General features: G+C 36.3%; 1 protein-coding gene across 1 annotated transcript in view; it reads right to left on the bottom strand.

Annotated features, from left to right (window-relative positions):
* LOC106876909 (carbonic anhydrase-related protein 10) overlaps positions 1–18,398 on the bottom strand; it is a 1,209,344-nt gene that overhangs the window by 265,114 nt on the left and 925,832 nt on the right. Inside the window, exon 6 of the mRNA XM_052965551.2 lies at positions 7,560–7,626. Coding sequence (XP_052821511.1) covers positions 7,560–7,626 — 67 coding nt within the window. The remainder of the gene's footprint in view (positions 1–7,559; positions 7,627–18,398) is intronic.

Genomic DNA, 18,398 nt, shown 5'->3' with positions numbered 1-18,398 from the left:
AGGCCAGTCAATAACATCGACCCCAGTACGCAGCTGATGTTTAATTTATCGATGCCGAGAGGATGAAAAGCAAAGTCAGCCTCGTGGTATTTGAACTCAGAACGTAAAGATAGACGAAATACCGCTAAGCAATTCGCTTCGCGTGCTAACGATTCGGCCAGCTCACCGCCTTCATATATTCTATTATGTCTGAGGAGAGTCATTCTCTTTTAGTGCCTTATAATTTAACACACTCACCAGTAAAATTTCCACTCATTTGCATATTTATTTTTCTAAAATTTTCGTTGAGTCTTGCAACCTGTTTAATAGTTGTTGACTGTCCGTTATTCAAGCTGCTCTTTTTTATTGTTTGTGCGCATGTGTGTAGGTCAGTGTGTGTGTGCATACACATGTATGTATGTATGTATGTATGTATGCATGCATGCAATTGCGTGTATGGATGTATGTATGTATGTATGTATTCTGCATATTCATATGTTTGTGTGTTTTTATGTGTGTGTGTATTTGCATGTGCGTGTGTATACCTCTGTCTCCTTGTGTGTGTATGCCTGAGTGTGTCTGTGTGTGTGTATGGGATTTTGTGATTATGTACTGTGTCTGTATGTATGGATGTATATCTCCATATGTGTCCTTGTGTGAAGTGTGTGTGTATATGCTCATGCATTTGAGTCTTCATTTGTGTATATGTGCTTGGCTGTTCATATAACGTACGTACCTCTCCGTCTGTATATCTATCTGTTTACTTTCAAATCCATATACCTACCTACATGTGCATATATATATACACATATACGCACATCCACACACACACACACACACACACACACATACATCTGTCTCTATGATAGCCCACTAACTATTCTACCAGTATATAAATATAAACTGCGAGTACCGGGGTATGATTATCTACTACGTGTATTTCGTATCCAGTACTGGGGAAGTTTCATTTATGAGGACGTACTCCTGTATTTATCTGAGTGTTGGGCCCTATGGATGTTTAGATAAAATGCAGATGTCAAGTTGAAACAGATTGCCTCTATGTTGCTCCTTAGCATATTGATAGAATATGGAGGACTGTTTTTGTGGTCATATTGTCTGAACTGTTCATTTAGTCTTTCCGCAATGCTCCTAGATTTCTCCCCTATGTCATGTTCATGTCTACAGGCACCTTGTATGCATTTTATGCTGTATACTACATTTCTAGTTCTACTCTTAATGCCAAAGCTAATCCTACATACATGCAGTTATCATTGGTACATATGGTATTCTAAAAAGGGGGTGCGTCCTACATAGTTGTGATCTGATGGAGTTCCCTGGCTTTTCAACAATCTTAATGTTGAGTTTGTTCTCCTTCAGAGCTTTCCTAAATCTACAAGTTAATTCACCATGGGCTGTGGCTTCTCCAAAATCACTTCTTGATATTTATCGGTTTTATACCACTTGTTCACTCTGCTTTGTCACAAGCACTTTATATCCTATACCAGTCTTTGCTTCTATATCTAGGGCAGGTACTACTGGTATCATGACATGTAATGTTATCAAACTTTCTAGCACCCCTGTATACTCAAACCCTATTTTTCTGTTCATATCCAGAGAATTGCATTCAGTGCATGAAGTTCTGTACATGTTACTTCGTTTCATGGGGTTTGCATAGTGGGGACACGTTGTTCATTATCCTAAGTCTGCTATCAGTATGTTCATTTTCATGTTGTGTAACAAAGCTGAGTCCTTGTGAACAACGTATTTCGAAGCTGTGGGTTTAATGTAATAGGAGTGGAGGAACTGCACTCTGTTGATCACAGTCTCTAACCGTAGTTATTGATATATTGATACATATATGTTGATATGTATTGTCTAGACGACCAAATGTAAATTTATTATTGTTTCATCAGAACTCATAGAATTTCTAAATTAGGCCCATTTAGGAGCAAATCCAACTGTTTTAAATTAGCTTCACTACATGCCTCTTACGTATTTCGTGTATATTGTTAAGTTGCAAAATCTCTCTTGACGAGATTTTGAACACAGAACATAAAAGTCGTAACTAAATACTATTCTTCGTTTTTATATCCTACTTCACTTGGTTTACTATAAACCTTTACGATTTAGGCGAAGGAGTACAGTATGAAAACATATTTGCGTCTGAAGACAATGCACAATAAAATTCATAACTCTAAGGCAAGTTTTCAACGAATCGTAGAGTAAAATATAAGGTGATAGCAAACACATTCAGTGAGTTGGTTTCGATTAAAAGCCAACGGCAATTTATGAACTTTTGTAACACATTTTAGGAATAATTCAACGCTACACAGTCAGTTACTTACAATGAAATTCTGTGCTCCATATCATACTAAATAATGTCCTCCCGTAATGCGGTGTCTGAAAACGATGTATTAATACTATCATTCATGACAAGTGCTCATTGTAAACGATAGTAAGTAACGTTTCATTAAGTAAAGACGTTCGTCACAATAGATTATACGCTTTAATTGCTGAGTAAATAAATATCTAAAGTAACATGAGAAGTGAAAACGGGAGGATAAATCCCTTGCTGAAATAGAGATATCGCTAAGCGTCAGAAGCAACATAAGTTAAGCTATCAAATTCCAGTAACAAATTAAAAAATATATATGAATATTTAATCACCTTATCCTATTATCTGTTATTGACCTCACCTTATGATATGGAAATTTCCACAGTAATTGCGATATATTACCGGAAGGAAAGTTCTCAATTCTCTCTCATAACAAAATTCATTTAGTATGATTAACAGTAATGGATCGATATTTAGAGGCAATCAGACATGCACAATATTTGCGACTAATTGGAAACAAATGTGTACTGCTGCAGGGCATTGATGGCCGAGTTAGGTCTGCAAGTGCCGTTAAAATGTGAAAGATCTGAATGCATAAGATGAAACTCAATATATCTAGAAGTGAATTATCTGAATACAGGAGTGATCCTTTCCAAATAAGTTTATCTTTCTATCATTAAATATACATCTTTATATATGCCGATTTGTTTGTTACTTAATTTTAATTATGCGCTTTTAAATTGTAACCGTGTTTTTAATTAATAAGCAAATGCGTTGCTCTTGTGACCCGCTTATTTTGTTTTTCAAACATAACGTAACTATGCTTATATTATTTAGAGTATTTTTTTCAGCGTGAAATTTGATAGAATTTGAAGTTAGTTTCTGCAGTAACTCATAGCATTGCGCCCAAACGGGAGCGAAATCCCGATACATACATTAAGTGTATCAGAGAATCTAATATGCAATAACCTCACTGATAGCTCAGCTTCCTAGAAAACGCATCCACGAACCTCTAAAATTGCACTCTGCAAATATAAAAAACAACGACGTCTTTAAAATGGTACTCATCGATTATGTGAACACGAAAACAAGGTGTAGAGTCACGGTTAGAAAATCTGTTATCAGACAATGCTTAATTCAAAAAGCCCGTGATCCAATCATCATCAGATCACTGACTCACACTCGTGCACACTCGTAACACACATACACAAATACACATACACACACCACACATGCACACATACTCACACCACACACACACACACACACACACACACACACACACACACACACACACATACATATATATTTTCGGGTGTTTTATAATCTTGTAAATAATAATATTGGTATCTTTATATAAGCATAAATCTCATGGCGATCACTGTGCAATAACTAAGAAAAATAGTCTAATATGGGGGCATATAAGCCATAGACATAAAGAAGAAGGTATTCCTATCCGCGTGGGACACGAAACCACATCCCATTTTTAACACGACTAAAAGTGTTTTATCACGCGGATAGGAAAACCTTTTTTCTGTCGAGGGCTTATATGCCCCTTTATTAGACTATTTTTCTTGGTCATTGCACGGTAATCACCATAAGCTTTAAGCTTATATAAAAATACATACATACATACATACACACTTAGACCAAATGATTGATACGGAAGACAGAGGAGTGTACTGGAAAACTTATTTATCACAACGATCGTTTCGGCGTATTCTGCATTGCTCCCTAGTGAGTGGGGACGATATAATGAAATCGAATGCATCACATAATGCAGAAGAAACCCCATCAGGTTACGTAATTGGTTTCTAAATTATAAACTATACATTTCGCTCATAATGTGTAGCTAGATGATGTTGGTAGTATTGGTATGTTGGCGGGAGCCGGTTCTCAAATACAAAAATGATGTAGCATAACTGTGGTGTGTAATCAGCGTTCAACAAGCAAGGCATAGTTTGATAATAAAGCCAAAAAATAGTATGCAAAGAATTAAGAGGTATGTCTTAATGGCTTTGGAATGAAGGCGACCAAAAAGTGTGCGATATCGTTTGATGGCTGGCCATTCCTCTCAAGCGTGGTCGAGAATTTCAAGGCACGTATCAGTATATATATATATATATATATATATATATATCCAATACCCTCCTCAACCTTATATATATATATATATATATATATATATATATAAGGTTGAGGAGGGTATTGGATTTAACCAAACCCCGGAGGATACAGGTAATACCGAGTAAGTGCTGTATACCGATTAGTTTGCCCCAATCGTTGTATGAACAGGATTGGGTATTATAAGTCGTGTATTAGCGTGTGTATATGTAAATATATAAAAAACAAAAAGATAAAGAGAGCAAAGGTAAGGTTGAAGAATTTTATGGATAGAGTCTTACAGCTGTTTCTGGTAAGATCCAGTGCTTCCCTTCATCGGAGACAGAAAAAATAAAGTAATCTATTATTATATCCATAGGCGGATATTTTTAGTATGAAGTGGTAACGTGTGTGATGTGCTGAAAAAAAGAGAGAGAACAGTACTTGAAGTGTAGTTTCATTGGAATGAAACTACACTTCAAGTATTGTTCTCTCTCTTTTTTCAGCACATCACACTCGTTACCACTTCATACTAAAAATATCCGCCTATGGATATAATAATAGATTACTTTATTTTTTCTGTCTCCGATGAAGGGAAGTACTGGATCTTCCCAGAAACAGCTGTAAGACTCTATCCATAAAATTCTTCAACCTTACCTTTGCTCTCTTTATCTTTTTGTTTTTTATATATTTACATATACACACGCTAATACACGACTTATAATACCCACTCTGGCAGTGTTTATACAACTGGATGCCCTTCCTAACGCTAACCACTCCGAGAGTGTAGTGGGTGCTTTTTACGTGTCACCAGCATGGACACCAGTCGAGGCGGCGCTGGCATCGACCATGTTCGGATGTTGCTTTTTAACTGCCAAGGCATGGAAATCACAGCTACAAATTCCATTTTATTTTGATATTGATGTACTTGACTCAATAGGTCTCCTCAAGCACGATATGTCGCCTTACGATCCAAGGTACTTTTTGGCGGGCTGAAATAAATATATTTATAATATTAAAAAAGTAAAGATAATATTCCTCCCTCAGTGAGTCTCTCCACTCGAGGGAGGTTTTTACTCCCTCTTCAGTTTCTTACCAAACCCTATTTCTCTCTTCCTCTGAGGCTGAAAACATTCACATATGGCGGTGATCAGTCAAATTTCCCGCTTATATATCTATGTTAATGTATTATAAACCAAAGAAATATAATACATATATCCTTATATGCATATGTGTACACCAATGTATGGCTCCCTTCTCTGCACGCGTCTGTAGTATGTGTGTGTGCGTGTATGTGCGTGTGTGTGTAATAGGTAGATAAAATAGGGACAAATTACGTGACAATTATGTTCTACTTATGTAACGCATTCGTGTAGATATATAACACACTCCAAAATTGTGATTTAATTCCTGTAGCATTTACAATATTAAATCTACACTATTTGAGAAGTAGTATATGTGGCACTGACATTCGTATTACTATGAAGTTATCTAACTCCTTTAAATTGTTTGATCGAAGGAAATTCGCATTTATAACTTGAATAAAAGAGTGATAAAATACATTGTATCATGAAGATACGCTACGAAATAACTTTTCCTATATATTCTTCTGCTTGCATTGTGGTACGGATTGACTTGTGTAAGATATAGCACTTACATTTAGTAGGCCCATCTAAAGCAAATTCTCACTTAATGGTAGATTTTTGACCCAAGTAAACTGTGTTCCAGTAGAACTAGCGTACGAGAAGAAAGTTTTCCAGATATTATCGAACAAAATTTATTTTATTTCAGAGTGTATATTGTCTAGTGGTTTCTTCCATTATTATGCTGTAAAGAATGTGAGCGAAGTTAGGTTAAACTGTTATTTCTAGTGGTTGAAACGACCACATAAAGTTTACCTTATAACATTCCTCCACCTTTTGATCTTGCTTACTCAAATGTGAATCGTCAAAGCTCATATTGTTAATCAAAAACGTTTCAAATATGGTATTTTCGTCATTTCCAAAAGATAAAGGACAGAGAGCTAGAGTATATGCATGGGAATGACTGTATGTATATATATATGTGTGTGTGTGTGTGTGTGCATGTGTGTGTGTATGTGTGTGTGTGTATGTGTGTGCCGTACATATAAGTATACATAAACGCATATGTAAGCAAATATATATGAATATGAGTTATACACGAACACACACAAACACACACACAAACACACACATACACACACACACATACACACACACACACACATACACACACATACACACACACACACACACATATATATATATATGTGTAAAGCTGGAATAGAACCGAAGTACAGACGGAAAAGTAAAGTTTGTAATTTCTGCTCGTCATTAGAATTAATGAGATTGTCAGTAATTCTTGGTCTTATATATCAGCAGAACTCTCTAAAATATAATTAATTATGCGTGATCACAAGTTGCAATACGAGTCCATATTTACGAGAAGATTGTGCATCACCGTCATTTGAATCAATGTAGTCGTTTTGTCTCTAAAACTTACATCTTATAATCTATGCCATATTAATGAACGTCACAACAGGTGTCTTCTTTAGGATGTCCAAGTATTTAGTAAGTCTGCTTGGCAACATTTATCCATTGGTTCGATTTAATTGCTTGGTATGTTGTTTACTTACATTCCACCGTTATACATGTCCTGAACAATCGAATGCTGCAAGAAAAAACCGTGTAACACCACATCAGACTAAAACCGTTCTCGGATAGTGGACTATCTCTCACCTGATTAATAATAGAACATTCAATTTTTGTATATTCTGCAGAGTCCACTGTATTTTAAAGTTCAAGGTTGTGGATAACTCGATTATTTGCTGCTCTATCGCCTTCTAAGACAAATCGTTTCTATTCACTTTGTCGGAGGAAATGCATGTGTTAATTTAATGTGAAATCAAAAAGAGAAAACAGATATCGAAGACCAGAGAGATTTAACCGGATGAATGAGAAATAAACGTATACATGTAGATTATATATGTTACAATCAACAATGAAGTAGGTGTATTAAAACAGATATAAAGTATATTTGTATATATTGCTTACCTTTTACAACCAACAATCAAGTAGATGTATTAAGACAGATTAAAAGTATATTTGTATACATTTCTTACCTTTTACTGTGACCTTTTTAATTGTGTGCGTTATTGGCTCGAATGCAAGATTTCTCGTTTCGCCAACCTGGTGAAAATTGAAATAGATTGTATGAAACAAATGGAATTATACTTTTTTTTTAAATGGACAAGGAATTTCATATTAAATGTCGAAAAGTGATACAACTTCACGTTACATTTCATAGGACAACACTTATCTGTAGAAATTTCAGAAACATGTACTTACCAGCATATGCAAAACGCACGATGCAGAGTATGATATCGTAATCCCATTTTATAGATGCATTACAGAAGGATGTAAAAAGAAGCAAGTAGCGAATAGCAGCTCCAATCTTATTGTAGCAGGAAACTATTGAGTTATACAAGACGAACGACCCATTTCAAAAGCTTAAAGCAGAGTGGATAGCGCAAAAGAAACCCACGAAATAGGTGGAAGTTTTGAGTCAAACTGTAGCTTAAAGAAATTGAATCTACAAGCTTCAGCAATCAAATCTTGGTCACACTGGTTGTGGAAAGCTAAGATTTACAGGGATATCAGTTGCCAAATGTAACGAATTAGCATATAACAGCAAAGTGATTTTCTCTTTGGCCCCGAAATAAACTTCAGTCATTCTTAAATCAGGAATGAAAAATATTCGAAACATTCTTGGGAGAAATCCAGTGAATTTGATCTCTAGGGAGAAACGAACAGCAAAATATTCGCTTCTTATCTTAGTTACCAGCAACGATTGTTCGTATATTTCAGATTCCTAGAAATACATATCGACCAACAACTCTGCATATATGGAATTTACAATACGCCTGAAATTATTTAGATCCTTAAGATATTCTATTTTGGATCTTTGCACTACACTGGCATGATATAGTCCACAGGGATAAGGAAAGATGAAAAATACGTATTTCATACGCCTTGATGTTTTATGATAAAAACTTGTACTCCATAAAATTCTAATTTAATCACTTTTACAACACATTAAAATGTATTGATCATTAATGAAATATCGATTCATAATAAATGACAATAAGAAATTAATGACTACTTAATGAGTGAAATATTGATTTTTCCATGAAAATTCTAATTCATCAGTGTGATAAACGTGATAAATATCTTAGTAAGAAAAATAATTTCGACATTGGTAGATCAGCTTCATGATAAATGATAGAATGTAATCTCAAATAATTATTATCTAAGTTGAATATAACTATTTTTTTTCTGGGCAACTGTATCTACTTTTGACAGCACGAATCACCCGGTTTTATATCTCAGTGAAAGAAAAAATTAACATTAATGACAAAGCAAATTTGGTTTTATTAGTTCTTTCATTGTAAGCATATATGTGATATATCGGTTGAGACATTATGAAAAAGATATACTTGTAAAAACATATACAGAATTTATATATCTTTGTCATATTTAGAAAGCATATAAATGATACCGGAAAGCATTCAAATGTGAGGAAAGAAACTGTTTCTTAACGTTTTAATATTTTTTTTTATTTCAGTGCTATTATGGTGTTTAGTATACGCTTTTCCATTTTGTTTTAACATTTTCTCTCTCCATTGCTATTGGCATAAATAATTTTTTTTTTCTAAACGATTTTTCAATCATTTTGAAATTCGCCCTTTAGCTGTAAAGTCACTTTGAATGCTGTTGATAATTAGTGACGAGCACCTAATGCATGACTGGTTATTGTTAAATATTGGGATATTCTGTCATAATGTTCTTCACAATGCCTTACCCATTATGTTAATGTCATTGCAGAAACGAAATAACCGAATTTGCATCGGTTTCACTGAAAAATATAATGCTTGACATGTCACATATGCTGAAATTGAAAATGCTAAATGCTTTTATATATGGCTTTTATTTTTTACTTTTGGCTGAATGCAATTTTATAGAAGAGTTTATTTTGCTTTCTTTTCGCTATTAATGAAAACGGTTTTAAAGGTGTAAAGTATAAATGCATGAAAATATGGAAGGAAAAATATCCGAAATTGCAGTATCATTTTAAATATGCCTCGATAATTTATGTAACATGATTTTACGAATATTGAAGTAGTAGCAATTGCAATATTATAATAGTGGATAATAATAATAATAACAATAATAATGATGATGATGATGATAATGATGATGATGATGATGATGATGATGATGATGATGATGATAATAATAATGATAATAATAATAGAAAATAATAATTGGTACAGGGCTAGCAACTTCTGGGGAGGAGATAAGACGATGATATTGAACCCAGGGTTCAACTGGCACTTATGTTATCGAATACGAAAAGATGAAATGTAAAGACTAACCCAGTGGAATTTCTACTCAGACAGTAAGGCTGGAAGAGTTGGCACTAAGCATTTTTTTTGCGGTGCGGTAACGATTCTGCCAGTTTGCTGACTTAAGAAGAATATTAATAATTATTCTTTCTACTATAGGGAGAAGGCCAACAATTTTGAGAAACGGATTTTGTTGATATTCCCAACTAGTGTCATCAAGTTTGCCGCTTTCAATAATGTTTCTAATCTGGTGATAAGATCAGAAACGTTGACTCCCGTACTTGACTAGTCCTTTATTTTATCGATATCGGTGATATGAAATGAAAAGTTAATCTCCTCTTGATTTGGAATGAGAAAATAAATGCGGGAGCAAATATAAAACATTCTCACCGATACCATAAACATTTTGTAAATTCAGCAGTAAACGTACCAGGAATTTGAGAGAGCTGCTCTCAAATTCGACACCATGTATAAAGAAAGAAAAAAATTAGACGATGTATTTGAGAATGTAGTACTGCCAATAATAGATCTGGAAAAAGAATAAGAGGAAGAAATTCCTTTTATCTTAGCGTTTGATTAATGCGGTTTATATAGAAATTGAAATTAGCGAGAACCAATAATATTTGTATCAAGTCTAAAGAAACTATAACACATTGCACGAATTTACAAATTTCAAAACTACATTTTGGCACCAAAATAATGATTTAGCATTGGATAACCTTCAGTTTGTATTTTTATTGAATGGGATCGTGAAAACAGAATGTTTCTGTGGCAATTCGCACACTTCAGGTAGAAAATATATATGTAATATGAAATATTACACGAAAACATTATATATATGCGTATATATACAGAAATACACACACACATTTAGATGCGTGTGCACACATACACACACACACACGGGTGCATATATATGTATATAAACAATAACACAGATGGGTTGAGGTTCTCTACAGCTGTTTCAGACATATTATTATTGATGAACGAAAATATTAAATCATGTAAAGAACCCATTTTCTTCATGTGAATTAAAAATAAAATTTAACACTTAGCATTCTTTACATAAATAGAACATAATGCAAGTTGATCTTCTCATCTAAACAATTGAATGAGTCTTTGCCGTAATTTTAGATCAAGGTACATGAAATTTGCAAGATAATTTTCAGAAAATTTTCAAACGTGGTTTTTCGGAGTTACGACTTAAATATTAGCATAACATATAGGCAAATGATTTGCAGAAGTTATACGTTACTAGCCACTTGATCACAAGTACTATCTTTCATATATATTGTGATCGAAATATACTTATGTGCAGAGTAGAGCATTTATAACTCTACATCTCAAAATAATGATTACATCATATTCGTGTATTGCACAATTTAAACTCTATTTTTTGATAGACGTCTATATATAACGTAAAGTTCGGTCTGTCATCAGGGACAAACGTTTAAAAAAAGTATATATATATAGTGACACGCTTTTTTTTATCAGTCGGACAAAAGATAACTACAAAATATTTTGAATTTCAAACATTGTACAAGTGCAGTTTTAGAGGGATTTTACAAAGAAATATCTGAAAATGCTATTTGGAACGCAGGTAATTTTTGTCGAAAGAATTTAAAAAGAATGTAAGCGCCGTTAAATCCTAACGAGTAAATCGCCAGAAAAAATATGAAATATGAAATTATATTGTAACAACGATTAGATTATCAATACGTGTCTGAGTTCTGATAATGATGATATAACTCTACAAACATAGCTAAGAATTACATCCAATACATGCAGCATAAAATTGACCAAATGTAACGTGAATGATAAAATCTAAACTAATTTATCAACAGGTTACTCTGGAGAATTACACCATTATTTTCAAAGCCAACGAAGTTTATGCATACAACGATGCATATAATAGCAGAAGTTTATATAAATACATGGAAGTACTCATACTTGTGTGTATATGCACTTAACATAGAGACAAGAAGATGAAGACATAGCCAAAATTCAGTGTTAGGTTTAAAGTTATTTCTATCTACAAAATATTATATATATATATATATATATATATATATATATATATATATATAGTCGTTTACTAAAAGTACGAATATTATTGTGTTACGGTATCATGGTGTTATTTAACTTGCTACATTTCTATCAGCTATACAGGAATTAATCTAATATATCATCCAGCACATCACACGAATATATTTATATCGTCTTGAAAAGCCTGAAGGAAAGGTCAGAATAAGTTTTTGATTGGAAACTGCTATATATTACACTGGATTCTAACGATGTCAGAATATTTGTTATTGAAATCTCGTTTATATCCTTAAAGTGTCAAATATCGGAAACCTGTTCCACTGCGTGTTTTTCCAATCTGCACTCGTGCGTTTTCCTCGAAGCATTAGATAGTTAATATCTGGAATCTGTCATTTCTCGGTGGACTTCATGCACTTCCATATGTTTATGCTCGCACGCAGTTACACAGCCATACACACGCACCCCCCCACACGCTCACCCCCACATGCACACACATATACACACAACATAATGTGCGTATCTTCATATGTGTATGTGTGTGTATCCTTGTTTTTATGTGCATATATATATATGTATGTATATTTAGAGAGAGATAGATGGATAGATAGATAGATAGAAAGAGAGAGAGAGAGAGATATACACTATACATATTAATATATATATATATATATATATATATATATATATATGTGTGTGTGTGTGTATGTGTGTGTGTATGTGTGTGTGTGTGTGTATATTCATGCATGTGCACACAGATATGTCGAGTGTGTAGATAATAACACGATTGTTTGATCTACTTCGACTATAACTATTCCAATTGTTCTCTGAAGTTAAATGCCCACACATTGACGTATGTATGGTGAAAGTAACTGATTACTCCACAGATGTTACTTGTAACTGTTGTGATCAGCGAATGTAATATGGCGTATGCCTTATGAAACTTTGTGTTGCAAATGATACCATTCGAACATTATATATATGTATAGTCATTTCCTAAAAGTACGAATATTATTATGTAACGGTATCATGGTGCTATTTAACTTGTTACATTTCTATCAGCTATATAGGACAAGAATCTTCACCAGCTTTTTGGCCACGATGGGTAGGTGGCTAGAGGCTGTGTTGATATACGTTAGTCTCTCTCCCTCTCTCTCTTTCTTTATATATCTCTGACACCTCTGTTAACTTCCTCGACATCTCTCTTTCCATCAACCCCGCTCCAACTCTCTAACTACCTCCGCCTTCTTCAAACCCACTGACTCCCACCTCTACTTCAACTTCTCCTCCTCCCATCCATTCCACACCAAACGGGCCATCCCCTACTCCCAGTTCCTCCGCCTCCGACGTTTGTGCAGCCTGGACCAGGATTTCGAGACCCAGTCCCAGTATCTTGCTCGTCTGTTCATGCATCGAGGATACCCCTCCCACCTTGTCCAATCCGCCCTCGCCCGCGCTCGTCGAATCGACCGCACCACCGCCCTCTCGCCTCCCCCACACCAATCCCCTAACGGTACCCCCTTCCCACACCGTTTCCACCCTTCCACCCTACCCCTTCGTCGGAGGATCCTACGGGCCTTCTGTCGCCTCCAGCTCGATCCCACTACCCACCCCATTTTCCCCAACCCACCCCTATCCGCTTTCAAACGCGCCCGCAACATACGCGATCTACTGGTCCGCAGTACCTTCTCCTCTTCCTCTCCACCCCGACCCGGCTCCTTCCCGTGCTCCAGATCCCGCTGTCACACCTGCCCCTTCATCACCAACAATACCTCTGTCACCGGATCGAACCTACAAACTCTTCACATTCCACACAGTTTCACCTGCACCTCCTCCAACCTTATTTACTGCATCAAATGCACCCTATGCAACCAACTCTACGTGGGGCAGACGGGCCGCCGGCTGGCCGACCGCTTCACCGAACACCTAAGGGACGTTCGGCTATGTTCGGACTCCCCCGTCGCCCGTCACTTCCACTTGGCCAACCACTCTCCCTCTAACATCTCCGTTTTTGGCCTCGCCCTGCACCATGGGTCCACTCCCTCGCGACTCCACTTGGAGCAACGCTACATTTTTAACCTTAATTCTTCTTTCCCCTTCGGACTCAACGCAGCCCCCTCCTCCTTATGACTCTCCCCTTTACGTCTATGCAACACTTTTCTTTATTTTTTATTGTTTATTTTTATGTTTGTACCCCCACCCCTCGTCCCCTTTACATTATATCCATTATTCTCTTGTTATTACACTCACTATATTTTTCCCCTTTTTATCTCACCCCTTCCTCACGCACACATACCCACACACAAAAAATACACGCACCCATACACACACATGTAAGCACACCAACCCCCAACACACCACACACACACAACACATGCATGCACTCACACACTCAGACTCGCCCACACACTTATACAAACGCACATACACACGCACACTTGCGCATACACACACACGCTAACAATCACGCAAGCATACACACACCCACACACCTAAGCATACACACCCTTGCACACATAACCCACATATACCCCCATTCACAAATACCTCCCACACACCTGACAACCCATACATACCCCCATACACATACCTCACATACCTCCCATACACCTACACATACACCTCCCACACACCTTACATATATACCGCCCACATACATGACAAACATATATGCGCGCCCTCACACACACATATAGACGAACACACATGTATACACACACACACCCATATATACGCGCACGCCTACAAACACAACCGCATACACAAGCACACACATACATTGGCACACACATACACACAGGAGTGCACACACAAAATAACACACATACCTGGCACACATACGCACGCACGCACATAAACACACACATACACACCTCTCACATACACAAAACCACGCACACACACACATACACAACACACATACACAACACACATACATATATACACACATGCACAAGTACAAATATACACACATGCACACACGCACAAACACCTCTCACATACGCAATACTCACTCACATACATAACACACACGCACGCACGAAAACATACACAATGTACACATACACGCACGCACAAAAAATATACACACACGCGCACACAGAAACACACATACAGACACACATAAACACACATAAACACACACACACCCGTACCTAACACTCACAATCCCACACACACACGCACATCCACACACATACACACACACGCACACACCCACATACATACACACACGTACCCGTACCTAACACCTATAACCCCACACAAACACGAACACACACATACTCAAAAAACCGACTGTTGATCTTCCACCTACACTGTCTACAAGCGTCCACTAACCATTCCTGCTACTAATTTCTTCCACTACGTCATACACACACACACACACAAACACACTAACAGATAAACCACCAAACCATGCACACACACACACATACATACATACGCACACACACGTTCTGTTATCACACACACACTCGCAGACTCTCGCGCACGCACAGATATTCATCTCCCTTTTTCACTGTCCTGTCTTAGAAAGAACTTTTCCCCCACCACCTCCTCTTCCGTCTTTTCACAATGTAACCTCGTGGACATCGGTACCATTTTCCTCTTTCTCCATTCTTCCATTCTCCGAACTTTCCATCTTTCCGACGAAGGGATACGCCAGAAACGTCATACACTCTCTCTTTCCTTTCATGAGCGTCCAATAACACTATCCGTATCACGTCCTCACTTTGTTGTTTTTTGTTATTGTTTTTTTGAACATATATATATATACATATATATATATATATATATATATATATATATAAAGTGAAGTATATTTGCCATTTAAATGTGGCTGACCCCTAAGGGTGGATGTTACTGTTGCTTTTAGCCCCAGGAGAACATCTCCTCCAGCTGGTTTATCGAAAGTTGGCGATTATCGTACGCTGAAGAAGGGAAATAACCCTGAAACTCGGGTCCGTACGTATCGCAGACCAAGATGGGAGGGATAACTTCCCTTGGCAAAAAATAGACAGGACACAGATGTGTGTCGATAAGCCAGCTGGAGGAGATGTTCTCCAGGGGCTAAAAGCAACAGTAACATCCACCCTTAGGGGTCAGCCACATTTAAATGGCAAATATACTTCACTGTTAATACCTCGTTCAGAGATTTAACATATATATATATATATATATATATATATATATATATATATATATTTATTTATAAACAGTCTTCTATGTACTATATTGGATACACGGTGTTCGTTTGGTACGTTGATTCTCTGTTTACTGCTATTTTTCTTGACCATATCACTCTGACGAGTAGAGGTTGTATAATACTACAATAACTACGAAATCATGATCTATAATCCAGTCTGTTTTTAAGGGGTTGGCTTTGAGTGTTGCATTTCCTCGCGTTCGGTAAAAATGTGTTTTTTTATGGTAGTCTGACCTTAGAGTCCCTCATAGCGTGAGGCATTATTGTATAGTAATGCCCTGCTATAAATAAAAAAAATATATATTTTGGGAATAAATGATGGATTGTGTTCCCTTATGAGTTTTTTTTTTCACGCTAGCTACTTGATAAATTCTTGTAAATGAATTCATCCTATTATTGAATTTATATATATATATATATATATATATATATATATATATATATATATAATCATGTGTGTGTGTGTGTGTGTACGTCTTTGTGTCTGTATTTGTCCATTACCACTACCACTTGACAACCAACAGGTGCTGGTATGTTGACGTCTTCCAGTTAGCTGTTTTAATAAGCACCAGGCTTAAAATTATAAGTACGGAGATCGGTTCATTGAGCTAAAAATTCTACAAGACGCTTCGCAGCATGGCCGCAGTCTGATGGCTGAAAGAAAAGATCTAGATAATAATCTGCTCGTTGGTTTACCCGTCTTTCTTTAGTCAGTTGAAGAAGTCGAGATCGAGTAAAATATGAGAAGGGTAGGAGTATGACTAGATCAGAAGGAAGTGAGGAAGATGTAGACAAACATGTACAATAAGGCTAAATGCGTCACGTGGTTAGCTGAAAGGAGAGGTTAAGATCGAGAGAAAGAGTCTGCGATGGAAAAGAAGGACAGGGAAGTGTTAACGCCGTGCAGCAAGCTGGGAGGGAAAAGTAAAGAGAAAGAGATGTGTTTAGGATGCAATATTTAACAGAGTGCCAGTTATACTGCTAACTCGACGCTTAATGAAAAGTATTAATAATACAAATATGAATGTTATTAATACATATAAAAACAATTTTAAAAGAATATTTCATTATTGTAACATAATATTCTATTTTTCATATTTATGCATGTACATACGTTTAAATATTAGAATTTTGCTTCGCATATATAATTGTTGTAGAGTAGCCTTATGGCTTCAACAGCAAGCAAATCGGAAGGGGGGTACTCACGCTTTGAGATGGAAATAGAAATTTAGAAACGTAGGTATATAAACTCTCATATAAATATATATATATGCTCATGCGTTTGTAACCGAATAAAAAAACACCATTCATTCGCAAGCCTGGTAACATGCATTCGCAAATTGCTTTAGGTGCGTATGTAGTTGAGAGCACACATAGTAACATTCTCAATCTTCCTACGCTTGACACAGCATAACATTCAGAAAATCGATGCTTGAGGAAGAAAATTGTGCACCAGTACATTTCAGCATAGTTCATTAGATCAACGTGAAATGAAGCCACTAGCTTAATTATTCAACATAACGTTCAGCCATGGAATAAAAGACGCATTGTTATGATCGTGTCTGCGAGTACATAATCACTAGGTCGTACGTAATATCACTTCACCTCCTCCTCGTCTCTAACAAACTAAAGCGAAAGTGTTAACGAACATATAGAAGTATTTTATTCATCTTTACGTTCTGAGTCCAAATTCGTCCGAAATATTCATATAAGGGGCTAAGTCAAAATTTATACGCGCTCTTGCTTCTGTAATTTATTAAAACAAAGTGAAGTGTTAAACAATGACATCATTTTTCGTAGTATCTCCATGCTTTTCGATGCACTTTGCGGTCCACAAGTTTGCTTATTCCATCAGCGTAGAAGGTTGGTACCGCAGCCATTTTTGTATCGTTTCCTGTGCTTCTTCAATTGTAGCAAATCGATGACGTTGTAAATGATATTTTGAGCTGTCAAAAGTCGTGATAGATAGGAAAGGGAAAGGTCTGCTTCGTATACAGGATGTTCCACCAACTCGAACCAATTTTTCAATTGTTTCAACGGTATGTATGAGCGGCAGTGTGTGTGCTTGCATCAAAGTGCAACAATAACATTTGCTTTGAGAATAGGCTTCGTCGTTTGGTGCGAATTATTGGTGTCAGTTGTTGAATACCATTTTGTTGTATCATTCACAGGTGACTGTAGGTCCCTTTTCTAGATAAATATTTCAATGTTGGTCCTTTTGCGTCGCAAGAAAAAAAAAAAAAAGTTCACTTCGCTTCTGCAGAAGTTTGAGGCTTGAACTTCTTTTTCGCTGGCGTTTTCGGGTTTTA

Source organism: Octopus bimaculoides, chromosome 2 (genome assembly GCF_046866305.1).
Source record: "Octopus bimaculoides isolate indiv1 chromosome 2, ASM4686630v1, whole genome shotgun sequence".
NCBI classification, from domain to species: domain Eukaryota; kingdom Metazoa; phylum Mollusca; class Cephalopoda; order Octopoda; family Octopodidae; genus Octopus; species Octopus bimaculoides.
This window is presented reverse-complemented; position numbering and strand designations above follow the sequence as displayed.